The 14,861-nt window shown below is 41.8% G+C and overlaps 2 protein-coding genes across 5 annotated transcripts; one reads left to right on the forward strand and one right to left on the reverse strand.

The window, feature by feature from the left end:
- Positions 1 to 8,173, forward strand: plcd1a (phospholipase C, delta 1a). Of its 3 annotated transcripts, none has more exons than XM_085939479.1 (15): positions 1 to 220; positions 2,176 to 2,334; positions 3,857 to 4,085; positions 4,165 to 4,294; positions 4,360 to 4,588; positions 4,649 to 4,850; positions 4,931 to 5,075; positions 5,157 to 5,309; positions 5,452 to 5,598; positions 5,851 to 6,007; positions 6,387 to 6,503; positions 6,570 to 6,748; positions 6,991 to 7,126; positions 7,202 to 7,351; positions 7,599 to 8,173. In XM_085939479.1, the coding sequence occupies exons 1-15, from the start codon at positions 190 to 192 to the stop codon at positions 7,688 to 7,690; spliced, it is 2,256 nt and encodes a 751-aa protein (XP_085795605.1). In that variant the 5' UTR covers positions 1 to 189; the 3' UTR covers positions 7,691 to 8,173. The 3 variants fall into 3 exon arrangements, with proteins under 3 accessions (XP_085795605.1, XP_085795606.1, XP_085795603.1); XM_085939480.1 differs by lacking the exon at positions 1 to 220 and adding an exon at positions 626 to 977 and having other exon boundaries at positions 7,225 to 7,351; XM_085939477.1 differs by lacking the exon at positions 1 to 220 and adding an exon at positions 629 to 977.
- Positions 8,174 to 8,278: 105 nt separating this feature from the next.
- On the reverse strand, positions 8,279 to 14,691 carry vill (villin-like). Of its 2 annotated transcripts, XM_085938900.1 has the most exons (21): positions 14,527 to 14,691; positions 14,172 to 14,207; positions 13,019 to 13,108; positions 12,838 to 12,912; positions 12,454 to 12,644; positions 12,148 to 12,256; positions 11,928 to 12,038; positions 11,543 to 11,748; positions 11,344 to 11,422; positions 11,166 to 11,264; positions 10,931 to 11,084; positions 10,718 to 10,818; positions 10,518 to 10,655; positions 10,273 to 10,431; positions 9,859 to 10,038; positions 9,632 to 9,777; positions 9,426 to 9,570; positions 9,125 to 9,313; positions 8,961 to 9,029; positions 8,653 to 8,883; positions 8,279 to 8,579 (listed from the first exon to the last, which is right to left on the reverse strand). In XM_085938900.1, the coding sequence occupies exons 1-21, from the start codon at positions 14,638 to 14,640 to the stop codon at positions 8,466 to 8,468; spliced, it is 2,736 nt and encodes a 911-aa protein (XP_085795026.1). In that variant the 5' UTR covers positions 14,641 to 14,691; the 3' UTR covers positions 8,279 to 8,465. The 2 variants fall into 2 exon arrangements, with proteins under 2 accessions (XP_085795026.1, XP_085795027.1); XM_085938901.1 differs by lacking the exon at positions 14,172 to 14,207.
- Positions 14,692 to 14,861: the final 170 nt, after the last annotated feature.

Below are 14,861 nucleotides of genomic sequence, written 5' to 3' on the forward strand. Positions count from 1 at the left end.
GGCTCACATAGAGTGGACGGGGCTGTTGGCAGCGACACACTGCTGCTCAGAAAGTAGAGAGGCAAGGTAGGGGAAAAAGTGAATTCCATTCGAACAACATATACGTTTTACGGTCGGGATTACGAAGGAGGAGGAGGACCGAGCGGTGGACTTTCGGCCCCCGGTAGACACTCGGAGCCAAAGAAGAATATGGAGGCCAATGGTGCTGCAGGGAAACACAGTGAGTTGGATGACACACAGATTTACAGCTCAGTTCTTTTTCATGTACTCCAATAGAAAACCCTTCAGGAGGGTTATTAAATATATTATGATTTATTATTGTATATGATTATTATATATAATACTTTTTGGTATTGGTACTATATATAATATTGAAATATTATATTACATAACAACCCAAAGAATAAACCACCAAATACAAAATGATGCCAAAAGTCACGAGTAAAAATTAAATGAGAGATCATTGAAGACATTGGGCGCACAATTTGATTGATCATTCATTGCACGAAACTATGTATTATATTTTGAATATTTTCAACCTCTTCAATCTAGTTTTCGTCATCGGATGTGAATCGTCTGCTCTTAGGTCACTACCGTCATATGACACTTTTGTTTATCATCTTGTACGGAGTTGACACAAGTCTTCCCCAATCATGCTGGCGCGTGTGTAGAGTATATGAACAAAGATGGACAGCGATTATGGGAAGCTTTAAATATATGTGCATGTTTTAATATTGCACAAATAGCGGTAATAAGACACGAACTCGGACCCGCCCAGTGACGGAGCGCTGAAGCGCTCGCTCTTTGCCGCTTTTCTCCCCCGCTATCCGAGAATCGGTTCCTAAATCTCGGCAGTTCTGAAATCTTTTCTTGCACGATGTCTTGCTGCGAACATAAAGCTATAAGGAGTCCGTCGGAGGAGCTGGCTCACCAGCAGCGCGTGAAAAAAGTGGCCCAAGAGAATGGAAAACGGATCGGTGAGTAAGACCCACCTCTGGACCACCACGCTGGGCGGTGGTTGAGTTTTGACCCAGGGATCTTCAAAGGCGTCCTCACCTTTTGCCTGGAGCTATGCATTCCATCTTTGAGCGCACAGAAGACCTCTTTACTGGAGCTTGAAGGCTTCAGAGTGGAATAAATGCAGAAGCAAAAGTCAAGATTTTTAAATGAAGCTTCAGAAGCGAAAAATATGTGATTCATCATCTGGTATTGCCAACAAATCAATTGCTGTTTTTAAATCATTCAATCGTTGTTTAAAAATGGTTGAGTTAAAAAATAATCAGGGGGAAAAAAGGGTTTTAAAAGACTTTATAATGTAAATTATTTGGTATCTTATTTGGGAATAATCAATTCTAAATCTATTCGGTAGTGACAGAAAAAAAAAGAAAAAAAATCCCATGATTCTTATAAGTTATGAATCACACAAATAAGAGGCATGCAGCTCTTTCTTTTGTGGTTAACACAATAATGATGCTTGATTTCCTCCAACATGCACGTTGCAGCTGGGCAAAGTGAGCATATTTGTGATGTCTTAAAGCCCTCTGTCTTTGGAAATGTCAGCAATGCCTGCCTACTACCCTGACGCCTTTTTTCCAAGGAACAGCATTGCCGTCCTGACATGCCCTCGATGAGACAATACTTGCAGCTTCTACCCAAAACCGAACCGTGTTAGATGAAACTCATCTACCCTTCTTAAACTGGATTTACTTGGCAGGTCCAAGTGGTCAATACGAATTGAACACCTCTCTGATGACCAATGACTCAAATGCAACAGTTTTGTCCTGCTGCTCGGTTGTCGATAAGTCACGAGTCATTTTCGGCAGATGCCTCCCACTGCTCATCTCAAATTCCACATTAAAAGCTCATTTTGATGAAAGCAGAACTAAACTGAGGCTTTATTTCTTTTTTTTAAATCCAAGGAATGATTCACTTCTGCATATTACCCGGGTCACGTTGTCGTTGCACAGTGGGAAAGGCAAAAAAATAGCAATAGTGAAACTTAAGTGGAACAAGAGCGGGTTGACTTCCAAGTTGTTGTAATATTAAAAAATAAACACAGAAGAAATTATCTTAGGACGATTTTGAAAAATGATTGGGATAAGAGTGATATCGACACCAGTTATAATTTCATGGGCTTTGAAATATCGGATATAATAGATCTTTTTTTTTCTCCAGGTTTGGAGGGCGACCCAGATCTAAACTTTCTGCTAGTTGGCGGCATGCTGACCAAGATTCGGTCCCGCTCCTGGCAGAAATCCCGCTTCTACCGACTTCAGGAGGACTGCAAGACGGTGTGGCATGAGTCCAACAAGCCCTTCAGACGCAAGCATACGTGTGAGTATTGCTGTCGTTCTACCACTTCAAGCTATTTTTCATAAAGAGGGGAATTCGAACTTTACTAGTGAAAACATGTGTTGTGCTTGTTTTCAATGTGGTTGTGTCTCTCATGGCACAGAGGAAATATTTTCCTGCTGACTTTCCCTCGCATATTTCCCGCCTCCAAATGGAGATTTTCCATCCAAATTGCACAAACGCTCCCCTTCAAGCTTCTCAAGGGTGTGAGCACCGCCCAAGTTTTTGGGTCGGTGACAGCGCCCTCACCAATCACCACCACCACCACCTTGCCATTGTTGCCCCCCCCCCCCTCCCCTCTTGAAGTCTGACCTTTCCCATTGCCTCCGCATGGATTCTCCATAGAACAAAGACTTTCATTAAACCACATACGTCAACTTCAAGTCCTGTATTGTCATTTTTTTTTTTTGTGGATTTCACTGAAACAAAGCAAATAAAAGCTAATTGAACATTTCTAGTGGTTGACATGAGTTGAGACGTTTCATTTGAATCCCATTATGAGACCCCTGCTTTAGACACAAAAAAAAATCTGGAACAAAATGTCTTTTATCCCCGCTAATGTCCACTCTTGTTGTCTACATTTGAGCAGTTCAAATGAGGCCATCAGATTGGGCAAGTAATCCAATCTCCCACTGGAATGTGCAAGAATTTTAATGCTTGGCTTGACCACAATTTGATGCCTCGAGGGGCTGCTGTATAAGATTATCCGTTGGGGCATATTTTTTCTTTCATGTTTACAGAATTCACATGAGTGAATGTAATCACAGTTATTACATAAACTCTTGTGGAATATGCTCATTAGGAAAAATGCAAATCAACATGGTCAGGCCATTTTCTGTCACTCAAGGGCCACATTGCATTTAAAAAAATGGGCAAAAAAATAAAAATGTTAAAAAGTAAAATAATAATTTTTCACTTTATTTTTAATAATTCATTTGGCTATAAATAATTATTTACCATCAATAAATGCAATTGAAAAATAAATTAAAATTATTTACTCTTTCGTGTATACTGTGCATGCTACCACCGTCAATATATTCAGCTTTTTCCACATAAACTCGGGGAACAAGAATATGCCTTTTCTTTTTAAAAGTGCCAACAATGAGAACACACACTGCTTCCTGTTGATAGACTAGACAACCAGTTTCTGGCACACCGCAGTGGACTCGCTGCAGACCCTGTTCGGTTTCAGGAAGGAAGTCAACTCCACAGTTCAGTTAGACATGAGGCTTATCTTTATTTCTAGCCTTGGCAGCTTAGCATGCATCATATTGAATATTGACGTTTCTTTAAGGTAGCTTCAATACCTGCAGCCGCTTATGTTTAGATGTTAGCCGTGTGGTCATTATGAAAGCATATTTTAGATTTTTTTTCCATAAGTTTTCAGTTTTGTTTTGCAAGCAGCAAATCTTGAATAAATGTATGTTCCGGCATCAACAGTTTACGTATTTGCAGCTAAGAATACTATTTTTCATGTTTGAAAAAAATGTCTTTCTCCACACAGTCTCAGTCGATGACATCACTTCTGTACGCAACGGCCGCCAATCCGAGGGGCTGAACAAGCACATCGACCCCAGTGAGGATGAACGCTGCTTTTCCATCGTCTTCAAGGGCCGCAAGAAAGTCCTGGATCTGATGGCTACCGATAAAGAAGAGGCCAGTCATTGGGTGAAAAGCTTCGAGAAGGTCATGAACAACATGCGCAACCTCAGCCGGCAACAGAAGACCGAGCAGTATCCTTGACAAAAAAACCCTAAGGTGTTAAAGTTTGAGATTCCAAGTTGAAATGAAATCCTTGCATCCCATCGCTAGCTGGATCATCGACTGCATGCGCAAGGCGGACAAGAACGAGGACAACAAAATGAACCTGAAAGAGCTGAAGCGCTTCTTGCGACACGTCAACATTGAAGTGGACGACACGTACGCCGAAGCACTTTTTAAGGTGGTACCACTTCAGAATTTGAAGTCAGGCAGAGAGCACCTTTGCAAATTCACATTATCTTGTAGAAATGTGACGAGTCCAACTCGGGCTACCTGGAAGACTTCGAGATCAAGAGGTTTTACGAACTGCTGACCCAGCGCGAGGAGGTAGACGTCATCTACGAGCACTACGCTCAAACAGATGGTCGGATGAGCGCTCGGGACCTGCTCAACTTCCTACTGAACGAGCAGAGGGAGAACGCGAGCGCGTCGGATGCTCTGCGAGTGATCGAAAAATACGAGGTGGATGAAACGGGTAGGTTCGCATCGGGAAAATTCCAGTCAAACATTTTCCTTATTTCCGTTATCCCTTCAGCCAAACAGAATAATCTCATGACCAAAGACGGCTTCCAGATGTTCCTCCAACACGGAGACAGCGACATCTTCAACCCGGCCTACAAGAACGTCTACCAGGACATGACGCAGCCTCTCAACCATTACTACATATCTTCCTCGCATAACACGTATCTCACCCATGATCAGCTCAAAGGACCCAGCAGCACTGAAGCCTACATTAGGTACAAAAAAAACAACATATGGACAAAATATATATTGATGTACTGAGCGATTATTTACTAAAGTACTTTTGTTATTTCAGAGCTCTGATGAAGAGTTGCCGCTGTGTGGAACTGGACATTTGGGACGGCCCCAACGGCGAGCCCGTCATCTACCACGGATACACGCTCACCTCTAAAATCCTCTTCAGGGACGTAATCAAAGTCATCAAAGACTATGCCTTTAAGGTACCAGCCTTCCCTTCATACACAAATGATATTTACAGTGCCTTGCGAGCATGCTAACGTAGCTTTCGGTTCTCCACCCAGACGTCGGACTATCCCGTCATTCTGTCCTTGGAGAACCATTGCAGTGTTGACCAGCAGAAACTCATGGCCCACTACATCGTCTCCATCCTGGGAGACGCCTTGGTCAGCAAGCCCCTCGGAAAGGTTATCCCCACCACCTTCCCCTCACCAGAGGTTAGCAGAAGTGGTCTTTTGGCCTTTTGAAACACTTTATTCGAATAAATAATCTTACCAGGACTTTTTATTTAGCCCTAATTTGTTTCATGTATCCTACTTTGTTTTTATAGGCTACATTTTGACCATTTGCCTTCCACAGGAGCTCAAGGGCAAGTTCTTGATCAAGGGAAAGTGCCTAAACAAATTGGACGCCATGTTCAACAACAACAACACAATCTCAGAGGGCACGGTGTCCGAGGAGGATGAGGCGGCGGAGCAAGAGAACGGACAAAAAGCACCTCAAAAGGTTTGTCAAGTCGTTGTAAGTCATCACAGAAAATGTATGCTGTCAGAAAAAAAAATATTTTAAGAGGAAAAAGTGAGAATTTCACAAAGATTTTTTTTAGATGTTTCAAAATTGGTGATTTTCTGAGAAACACTTTGTAATATTAGAAGGGCGGGGGGAACATTTGGATTATATATGTGTAAAAATATGCCATTTTATTTCATGATGATTTAATTTTTGACACATTTTGTATGGTCACAACTTTTCCCTCAGAAATCAAAGCTCAAACTGGCCAAGGAGCTGTCAGATGTGGTCGTCTACTGCAAGAGCGTCCATTTCAATGGTTTTGAACATGCCAGGGACAAGTTGGACTTTAACGAAATGTCCTCCTTCAAGGAAAGCAAAGCCTTCAATTTAGCTGAGAACTTGCGTAAGTTCACAGTCAACTGAAATGCATATCGAGAAAACGTCCATCCAAAAGTCCAAAGATGTGCCGCTTATCAGAAATGATGATAAGGCAGTTTACTAAAGCTAATCTGTGCCAATTGTGCTTTTGTAAGATTCGTAGAAAGATTTTCTAGAATTTACTGAAAGGCAAAAAAAATCATCATTTTAAAAGTTATTGTACAAAAAATATTTCTTCAAAAGTTTTATGAGTAATCATTTGTTAAAGTGGGTATGCAAACCACTGAAATGTGTACTTTCATAATGTGTGGCCTTTTCGACCTCTTACCATTCCTGTTATGTGTGTTTGTGTTTGTGCCAAACACACAAAACAGGAATGGTAACGAAACAAAATGTCCTTTCAGCCACTGCCTTCATACACCACAACATTGACAAGCTGAGTCGGACCTATCCGGGTGGCTCCAGAACTGACTCATCCAACTACAACCCGGTGCCCCTGTGGAATGCTGGTTGCCAAATCGGTGCGTCTTGCCCCTTCTCACATCCACCCCATTGTGACAAAAGTAACATCACCTTTGTCTCGGCAGTGGCGCTCAACTTCCAGACACCCAGCAAGGAGATGCAGATCAATCAGGGTCGCTTCCTGCCCAACGGCATGTGCGGCTACATCCTCAAGCCGGAATTCCAAAGAGACCCCTCCTCTCAGTTCGACCCTACCGAGGTTTCCTACGGACCCTGGCTGAAGAAGAAAACCCTGCATGTCATGGTGAGCCAGCCTGTAAACACACAAAAATCATAGTTTTTTTTTTTGCATAAAAATCTGCACCTTTTTTGTAATATTAAAAAAGTAACAATGTATTTCATATTTGGAGGATAAGATTTAATATGACTTTTTTTTGCATCATATTAAAAAAGTAACACAATATTTTTAATATTAGGTGGCGATAGTTTTTTTCAATGAAAGTTTCATTTTCCATGGTAACGGTTGTAATATGGGATACCTTGCAGGTGATCTCGGCCCAGCAGTTACCCAAACTCAACGTGGACAAACAGAAATCCATCGTGGACCCCCTGGTGAGGCTAGAGATCTACGGTGTTTTTGCTGACAACGCCATCAAGGAGACGCACTACATTGAAAATAATGGTGAGCTGATATACACACACAAAAACACACAAAAGCGTCCCCTATGTTCCATGCTACGTTCATTTCATTGTGTAGGATTTAATCCCGTGTGGAACCAGCGCTTCCAGTTCGACATCCACGTCCCCGAGCTGGCCATCTTGCGAGTGGTTGTGGAGGACTACGACGCTACGTCGGCTAACGACTTCATTGGCCAGTACTGCCTGCCTCTTACCTGCGTGCAGAATGGTAACGAGCATATATTCTTTATATGTTATTTTATTTGCATAGAAAATGTTTTTTCTTTGATTTGGACTAAAAAAAATGACCAAAAATATAGTATTTGACAAAAGTAAGTATAACCTTCACGTTTTTGAAAATGTTTCATCTTTTCATGTAACAAAATGACATTTTGCTTGCAATGTAATTTAGACATGGTACAGTTAATTCACGATAAATCTTGCTTCGGCTTATTTATTATTTGTTTTCCCCCCAGGTTATAGGCACGTTCCGCTTCTTAACAAGAATGGCGACCTGATCTCGTCGGCCGGCCTCTTTGTGCACATCATGTTCCTGGATGCCAATTAACGCAGGGGAAAATGACATTTTCTGCTCCTACCAGTTATTGTATTTTTTTTTTTCTTTTTTAATGAAACAATGTCTGCATAATAACTAAGCCAATAAGCCAAAGTGAACGAGTATGGAGAGTATTTGAATGTATTCGTCCCACTGGTGGTAATAAGCTCAGGTTGGAAGGAAGAATATTGAAGATGATAGTATTTAATTTATGTCGATGGTATTTTCTGACAAGCAACACTAAGGCTTTTTATGGAATTTCGTATGTTTTTGTCAAAACAGATGATCTAACTGTCCATTTGGAAACTGCATGAACAAACATATTGTGAGTTGTTTTTTGTCATCTAACACACAAAGCCGAATTTTTTAGGGCTATTATGTTGAATTATTATTATTGTTACCGTTATTAAAACCTGAATTGCAAATTATCCCACTGATAATCCAACAACTGCATATGTCTCTATTCTTTTACACTACTTGTCGAATAAAACCATCAGCAAGATGTTGTCCTTTTACATGAATGAAACAACTGTGTGAATGTGGGATGGAAAAAAAGAAAAGAAATGCAAAATAGTTGAATGATAAAGTTTATAAATTCAGTCAAGTATTGATAATTTTTAAAAGTGTGGGAGGTTTACTGTAAAAACATTTTGATGAAGCAATTTTAAATAAAATAAAAAAAAAAGAAATTACATATGACTGAAAGGACCCAACTTTGCCTTCTGCAAAATGATAAAAACTCCTAATAAAGGTCATTTTCAGCATCAGAGAAACACGTTTAGTTGCGTTAAAAAAGCCCCGCCTTCTTTTTCAGCTCCTTCTGCCGCCACTCTGCCAGGCGCTGGAATTCTAAGCGGCCCATGCCGAGCAGTTGCTCAAAATCGGCGTCAGACAGGAAGTTCTGAGATCGAGAACATTAGATTAGAACCCACTTGCACTGCCATCTAGTCCGCAACCGATATTTGACCTCTGACCTCTTTGTAGCAGGGGTCCACGCCCGGAGGGAGCTCCGACGCCGACTTATTGATGAGGAGCTCGGGGGCCACGTCCTTCCCGGGGCCTGTAGGGAATGGGCGGGATGAAGTCGGGCTGGTGATTACGGGGGATGAATCCCCAAAATGGCTCTTGTAGATTGGAGGACTCATGGGGCCTCCAGGTGCCTGGTAATTGCCTCCGCCTGAATTTAAAGTGGTGTTGTTTAGGTCCTGCGTGGTATGAGAAAGCCAAGAGAATGAATGGAGCACTTCATTTTTAGCTCACGTGACACATTACCGCCACTTACATAATTGAGCTCTAACAACGATGCGTTGCTATTCAGCTCTTTCTTTATCTCCTCATAGGACTTCCCCACCTGTTGACAAATGTGAAGAAAGAGAAAATAGGTCAACACAAAAGTACCAAATCATTTTTTTTAAGATGATTGACTCCATGATCTTCTTTACTCACGCTCCACCTATGGGGGTCCCACGCATTAAACCAGCCGGTGAATGTGGGGGGCTCAAAGCCCTGTTTGACACAGACCACAGGCGTGTCCTTGTCACGGCCCGCCGGGTGGGTACGTAGGTACTCGTGGGCAGAGTTCCATGTCTCCTTGGCCTCGTACTCATTAGCGGAGTTCCCCACCCACAAGAAAATCTGAGGAGATTCATATTTTTCAAATAATGCATCAAAGCCAAGTCTGAAGAGCTACACTGCTGGAAGAGCATAAGGGGACGTTTTGACACAGAAAAGAAAAATGGCCAGTTACCTCTTCCCAGGTGTCCAGAAGCATGACATCCCCCTCATCCAGGTCACATTGTGCAAAGTCATCCACCTCGGTCATCCGAAACTGACCCGTCTGATTTGAGCACTCAAACAAACGAGGGCTGTGAAGAGGCTCCTCCCTCTGGAGACTGAAGAAAAAAAAAATACATGTATATGATTGAAAAAACAAAATGCAAAATCTATGTTTACCTCTTGTCACTGGCGTAAGGTGCCTTCCCTCCAAGGGCTACCCAGAATTCAGCAGGCTCCTGACCCTCCATCACCACCTGTTTGTCCTGTTTGGAGACCACGTCAGAAATGGCTCTGGCCATCATCCTCTCATCCCCGCTGCAACCCTGGAGACAGAAAGAGCCAAGTATACATTCAAATTCTTTCCTGTGAATGAGAAGAACCAAATGGCTGTCACACTAACTGACCTTTCCGGACCACAAGTAGCACGAGTGGTCACTCTTGAGCAGGAAAACGTCATTGGTGTTGAGGGATGACGCCCTGGCCAGAACTTCAGTAGCCTTGGTGTTCAACTCATTGGTCCCTCGAACCTGGAAGAGCCTGGCTCCGCTCGCAGGGTTGACCACGCCGGGTCGACCGGTACCACCCTACATGACAGCGTTTATTTATTTCCAGCACACAACGGCATTTATTTACTCAACTGCAGTTGGAGTTAATTGCTTTTACATTTTCTTTTTTTTCTTTTTTATTTACTGAAAATAATGAAGCGGTCTGGAAGATGAATGAATGGACAGTATAAAAACATATCTGTATGTAAAATAATTTATAGATACCTAGAAAAAAACAAAAACAAACACTAGTTCCATAGCAATAAGGCCCACCTCAAAGATGATAAGTTTGCCTTTGAAAATGGCCATGAAATGACGGGGCTCCTTTCCCATGACCACCCGAACCTGCACGGGGGCTCCATTGTACGTTTGATCCACTCGCACGGCCTGATAGGCACAAGCCGTCACCTCGTCTTTGGTGGCGTATCGCCCCTGGCGGGTCAGAAAGAATTTCATTAAAATCAACATAAGCAAGAATGTGTTTATAAAAAAAAAAAAAAAGAAAAAAAAACCCAAACCTGCCACATGTAGAGAATGTGCTGCTCCCGGTTTGATATGCGATACGTGTAGAGCACCAGGTAGCAGTCTCCGCCGTAAAACTGTCCATATGTCCTCGGATTGACTTCGGCCAGTTCCAAATCTTCAATGCGCCACACCTGACAATTGATATTCAAAATAATTGGATGTTACTTCATTAGTTATAATAACAACACTCCACCTTGACATCTCCAGAGCCGTCGTCCACCATCCGCTGCTTTGCTGCCACCTCGGGATGCGCGTGGAGCTCCATCACGTCAAACTTCACCTGGTCAACCTTTGCTGGGGGAGACATTGAATGGGGTAAGCATCTATTTTGGTGGTATAACCCCCCCCAAAAAAATACTTGACCAACACTAAAATGCAGTAGTGTAGTAGGCATAAGTGTTCATACCTATCTTGCCCACATTGTGCGTGGTGCCCAAGCCTTGTGTTTGATTCTTGTCCATCCACTCCTTGAACAGGTGCTTGAACATGGCTGACTCGCCGCCCTCGCTCATGACCTCCACACTGGTGCTTGCAGGGTAATTCTTGGCCTTGATATAACCCTGATATATCCAGAATGGAATAGATGCTTTATGATTATTATTTTTTTGATTGATTAACATTTGGATGGACATTTGACTCACCACTGCCCGGTTCAGAGCACCACGCTTCTCCTCTTTGGAGGCGTGTTTTCCTTTCCAGACCATCACACTGGAGCCCGCATTGTCTAATATGTAGCAATCCTGACCGAGAGATAGAAGCAAATAAAAAGATCAGCAATCAGATTCGCAGATTCATAGATGCTGCACGAGGAGCGTTTACAGAAGACTGCAGGAGGTTTTGGGTGAGAGGCTGCGTGGCCACTTCTTGAACCACCAGATTCCCGCTGACGTCGTAAACACTGAGGAGACACACACGCACAAATTGATTCATTCAATCCATGGTGCCAAAACGTGAATTACAATTTGTGAAGACTTTTGCCACCTCTGATCAATAGTTTGTATGAGCAGCATGTTCTTACTGGTAGAGCCTGACGTTGGCGTTGACCGGCCGGCGCGAGTCGTCGTCGGGGATGGCGGCCTTGAGCGTAGCGGTCCTTGGACCCAATACAGCCGTCATGTTTTTCATCAGCTCGGGAGAGTCGCGCTCATCTCCGCCCTCCACCACGCCGATCGCAGCCCGACCGCCTCGTTCCCGGTCCCGGATATCCTGAGCCAGCAAGGTGGCCTGGGAGGAAAAAAAAAAAAAAAAACATGTTAGTATAAAATGGACAAAGTTATCGGCAACAAATATTCTGGACAATTAATTGCAAAAAATATTCAATCACAGCCTTTAAAAAATATATATATATATTTAATCCATATTCAATTAATTTGGTATTTTTTTAATAATATTTGAGTAAATACCTTGAGCTTCTCTCCCCTGTTGCTCTTTTCTCCATTCCACTGTATTATGAGATTGCCCATGTCCAGAAGAAAGATATCCCCTGTGTTAAAGCTGCTCCACGCCACATCCACCTGTACACATGCACACACTCATACTATACATTTCTATCAAATATTAATATTAAAAGTATTTGCTTTTTGTGTCAAACTAAACTTGAATCTGATATTAAACTTTGATAACCTCGGTGGCTGTGATGTTCTTCCGCCCTTTGACGTGCAGCAAACGCAGGACATTGTAGGCGTTGGTATCCACGTGGTCAAAACCGGAGGCCACGCCCCCCTTTTGGTATCTGCGAGAGAACAAGAGCATCAAGCGAAGTTCAAGTCCCATAAAACTAAACACACATGAGGCACTGTGCAACATTGAGCCACTTATGCTTGGGTCACAAAAAGTGACGTGTTGAGTTCAAATCATATACACGCATATTTCTTTTAACTGTGAGGTTTCAAACAGAAATATATTTCAAATACACATTGCAATACTCACATAATGCCGTTTTTGAAGTAGCCCCTGAAACGTGGCGACTCATGGCCCTGCACCTCCCTGTGCTGCACGGGCGCACCCCCCAGGTGCTCATCCAGCTGGGTGACAAAGACAGCCGCCGCTCCCTGCTCGTCCTGCGACGAGGTGTTCCCGATCCAATAGTGAATGTCGGCCGAGCCCAAGTTCTGACTCATCTGTGGGACCAAACACGGGATTGATTGATCAATTGTGACTTTTGGTGTGCTGAGATTTAAATGTCACCAAGATGTATTGACATTTTCTTCTGCTGTGTTCTTTGGGATTTGTTCAAGATTTTTTGTTTTTGTTTGTTTGTTTATGAGGGTGATGAACAGAAATATAGAGGTGTGGCAATTCAAGAATACTCACGTGCAAAACAATGTAACAATCGCCCTCGAAAAAGTTGCCGAAGCTTTGGGCCGACAGCGGCACCATCTGCAGCTTCTGTTGGACATTGAAAAAGAAGAATAAAATGGAATGTTGAACCATTGTAGAGTCCACAAAAAAAAAAAAAAAAGAAGGCTGATGTTTGCTTTATTGGATGACTCACGTTAATGGTCCATATCTGCAGGCCTGCTTTTCTGTGGACACTCCTAAACGCATCTTTATTGGCATCATTCATCATAACGTGTACTGTGGACTGAAGCACACACACAGGAACGACTATTTGAAATCAGTTAGTATCCAATATGCTGGATTTATGCAAGATGCCATATGTTCCCATATGAGCAAAACACAAGAGTTTAAATATGAAATTTGAACGATGGAAATTGGTCATATTTACTTTGCTTGAAACATCAACATTGTCATTATGGCCTAGCGTGGACAGATGGCGGAGATGAAAACTAGCGATAGCATCCTGACAGACAGATGCCCTCGTGATTGTCACCGATGACCGCTCGGCCCGCTCGTGATGCCAACGTCGATAAGCAAACGAGCTCAATGCAAAGTCGGAATGCAAATACGGCAACAAGAAAACAGCCAGCGCCTTAATGCATCATGAAAGTAGGAGTGAGATGAGCTGGTGTCAAACATCCATTCATTAGGATCATAGTGTAACATTGTCTTATCTTATCATAAAGACAAAAAAAAAATTATAGTAATGGCGTCGAGTAAAATTAAATGATAAGAAGCAAAGCTGACAGGATTATTGCATTATTACTATACCGGTATGTACTTTTCCATTTTTTCCCCAGTATTAAAATTAACATATAACTTGAAAATAAAAAATTAAACTGAGATGTCATTGCAAAAGTGCACACACCTCCTTACAGGTTATAGCTCACATTAATGGCAGAAGTTTTGAAAAGATATCGCTTGGTGTCAAATCTGGCATGTTAAAGGGTGTGTAGACTTTTTATAGTCCTCGTATCTATAATATTGTTCACACACATATACTTTGAACTTGCTAAGTAGCAGACACACCCTTCCTCGGATATGCCTGTTTGATATAAATGATTGATTATAGGACTTCATTTCAATGTACACTCATTATATACATGTATTTTTCAATAAGTACTTTTTCATTTCCTAGAATAAAAATGTATGTATATAGTATATCTGCAAATGTATTGTTTGTCTATGTTTAAAAAAATAGGCCTAATATTTAATTAGGAATAAAAAAATGATCATATATTTACAATATTGATAATATTTTTTGAATGTATTTGCTTTACTTCCTGTTCAAAGTATAAAGTACATACTGCACATACTGTATACAGCGCTCCACTTGACGTTCCCTGCGGAATATAATAAGTTCATAATAGTCATGTAAACAACGTAGCACAGCTGTTCATTAAGTGATGTTTACCTTGACCTTTAATGCATACAAAAGAAGAGCAGCTGAGAGTATAAAGTGATCTCATCTAAAAAAAAAAAGAAATCCATAATCGTGCAACAAGAAGGACTGGTTTCGTTTCAATTAACCCACACAAACCTGTCCATCTTTGCCGATAGAATCATAAATCAACAAAAATGTAATCACGATATGAATGTAAATTCAATATTGTGACTTTAAAAAAAAAAAAAAACATACTGTATATTGTTTGCATAACCTACCTTGTCTTGGGAGCAGTGCAGGTTGGAAAAAACAATCAGTGGGTGAACCTCGGGTGCTGTGTGTGAGCCAATATGTGTGTATGTGTGTGTGAGTGTGCGTGCTTGCGTGCGCATGTATTTCCTTCCACGCCCTCTCTCTGAACACACCTGCAATTTCCTGTGCTGTCATTCTTGCACGGTAAGGTGTTGCAAATGCATAATTGTATTTTGTATGAAATTGTATGACAAAACCTTTTTTCCTAATTTGCTGTTTTTAACCTCTCATATTTTTGGTCAACACTTTTTTCAAAAAGTTTAGCAAAAAAAAAATTGCTACAACATCAAATGATTAGGAT

This window comes from Syngnathus leptorhynchus, chromosome 19 (genome assembly GCF_054491065.1).
Source record: "Syngnathus leptorhynchus isolate UIUO chromosome 19, UIUO_Slep, whole genome shotgun sequence".
Taxonomy (NCBI): domain Eukaryota; kingdom Metazoa; phylum Chordata; class Actinopteri; order Syngnathiformes; family Syngnathidae; genus Syngnathus; species Syngnathus leptorhynchus.

Excerpts from the sequence above, each read along its gene's own strand:
- plcd1a (XM_085939477.1), top strand. The coding sequence starts at position 878 with ATGTCTTGCTGCGAACATAAAGCTATAAGGAGTCCGTCGGAGGAGCTG. Across the intron at positions 4,851-4,930 it reads AGCACTGAAGCCTACATTAG|AGCTCTGATGAAGAGTTGCC; the intron begins GTACAAAAAAAA and ends TTGTTATTTCAG. Across the intron at positions 7,352-7,598 it reads TCTTACCTGCGTGCAGAATG|GTTATAGGCACGTTCCGCTT; the intron begins GTAACGAGCATA and ends TTTTCCCCCCAG.
- vill (XM_085938900.1), bottom strand. The coding sequence starts at position 14,640 with ATGCGCACGCAAGCACGCACACTCACACACACATACACACATATTGGC. Across the intron at positions 12,039-12,147 it reads AGAACATCACAGCCACCGAG|GTGGATGTGGCGTGGAGCAG; the intron begins GTTATCAAAGTT and ends GCATGTGTACAG. Across the intron at positions 8,884-8,960 it reads CGTTGTTAGAGCTCAATTAT|GACCTAAACAACACCACTTT; the intron begins GTAAGTGGCGGT and ends CATACCACGCAG.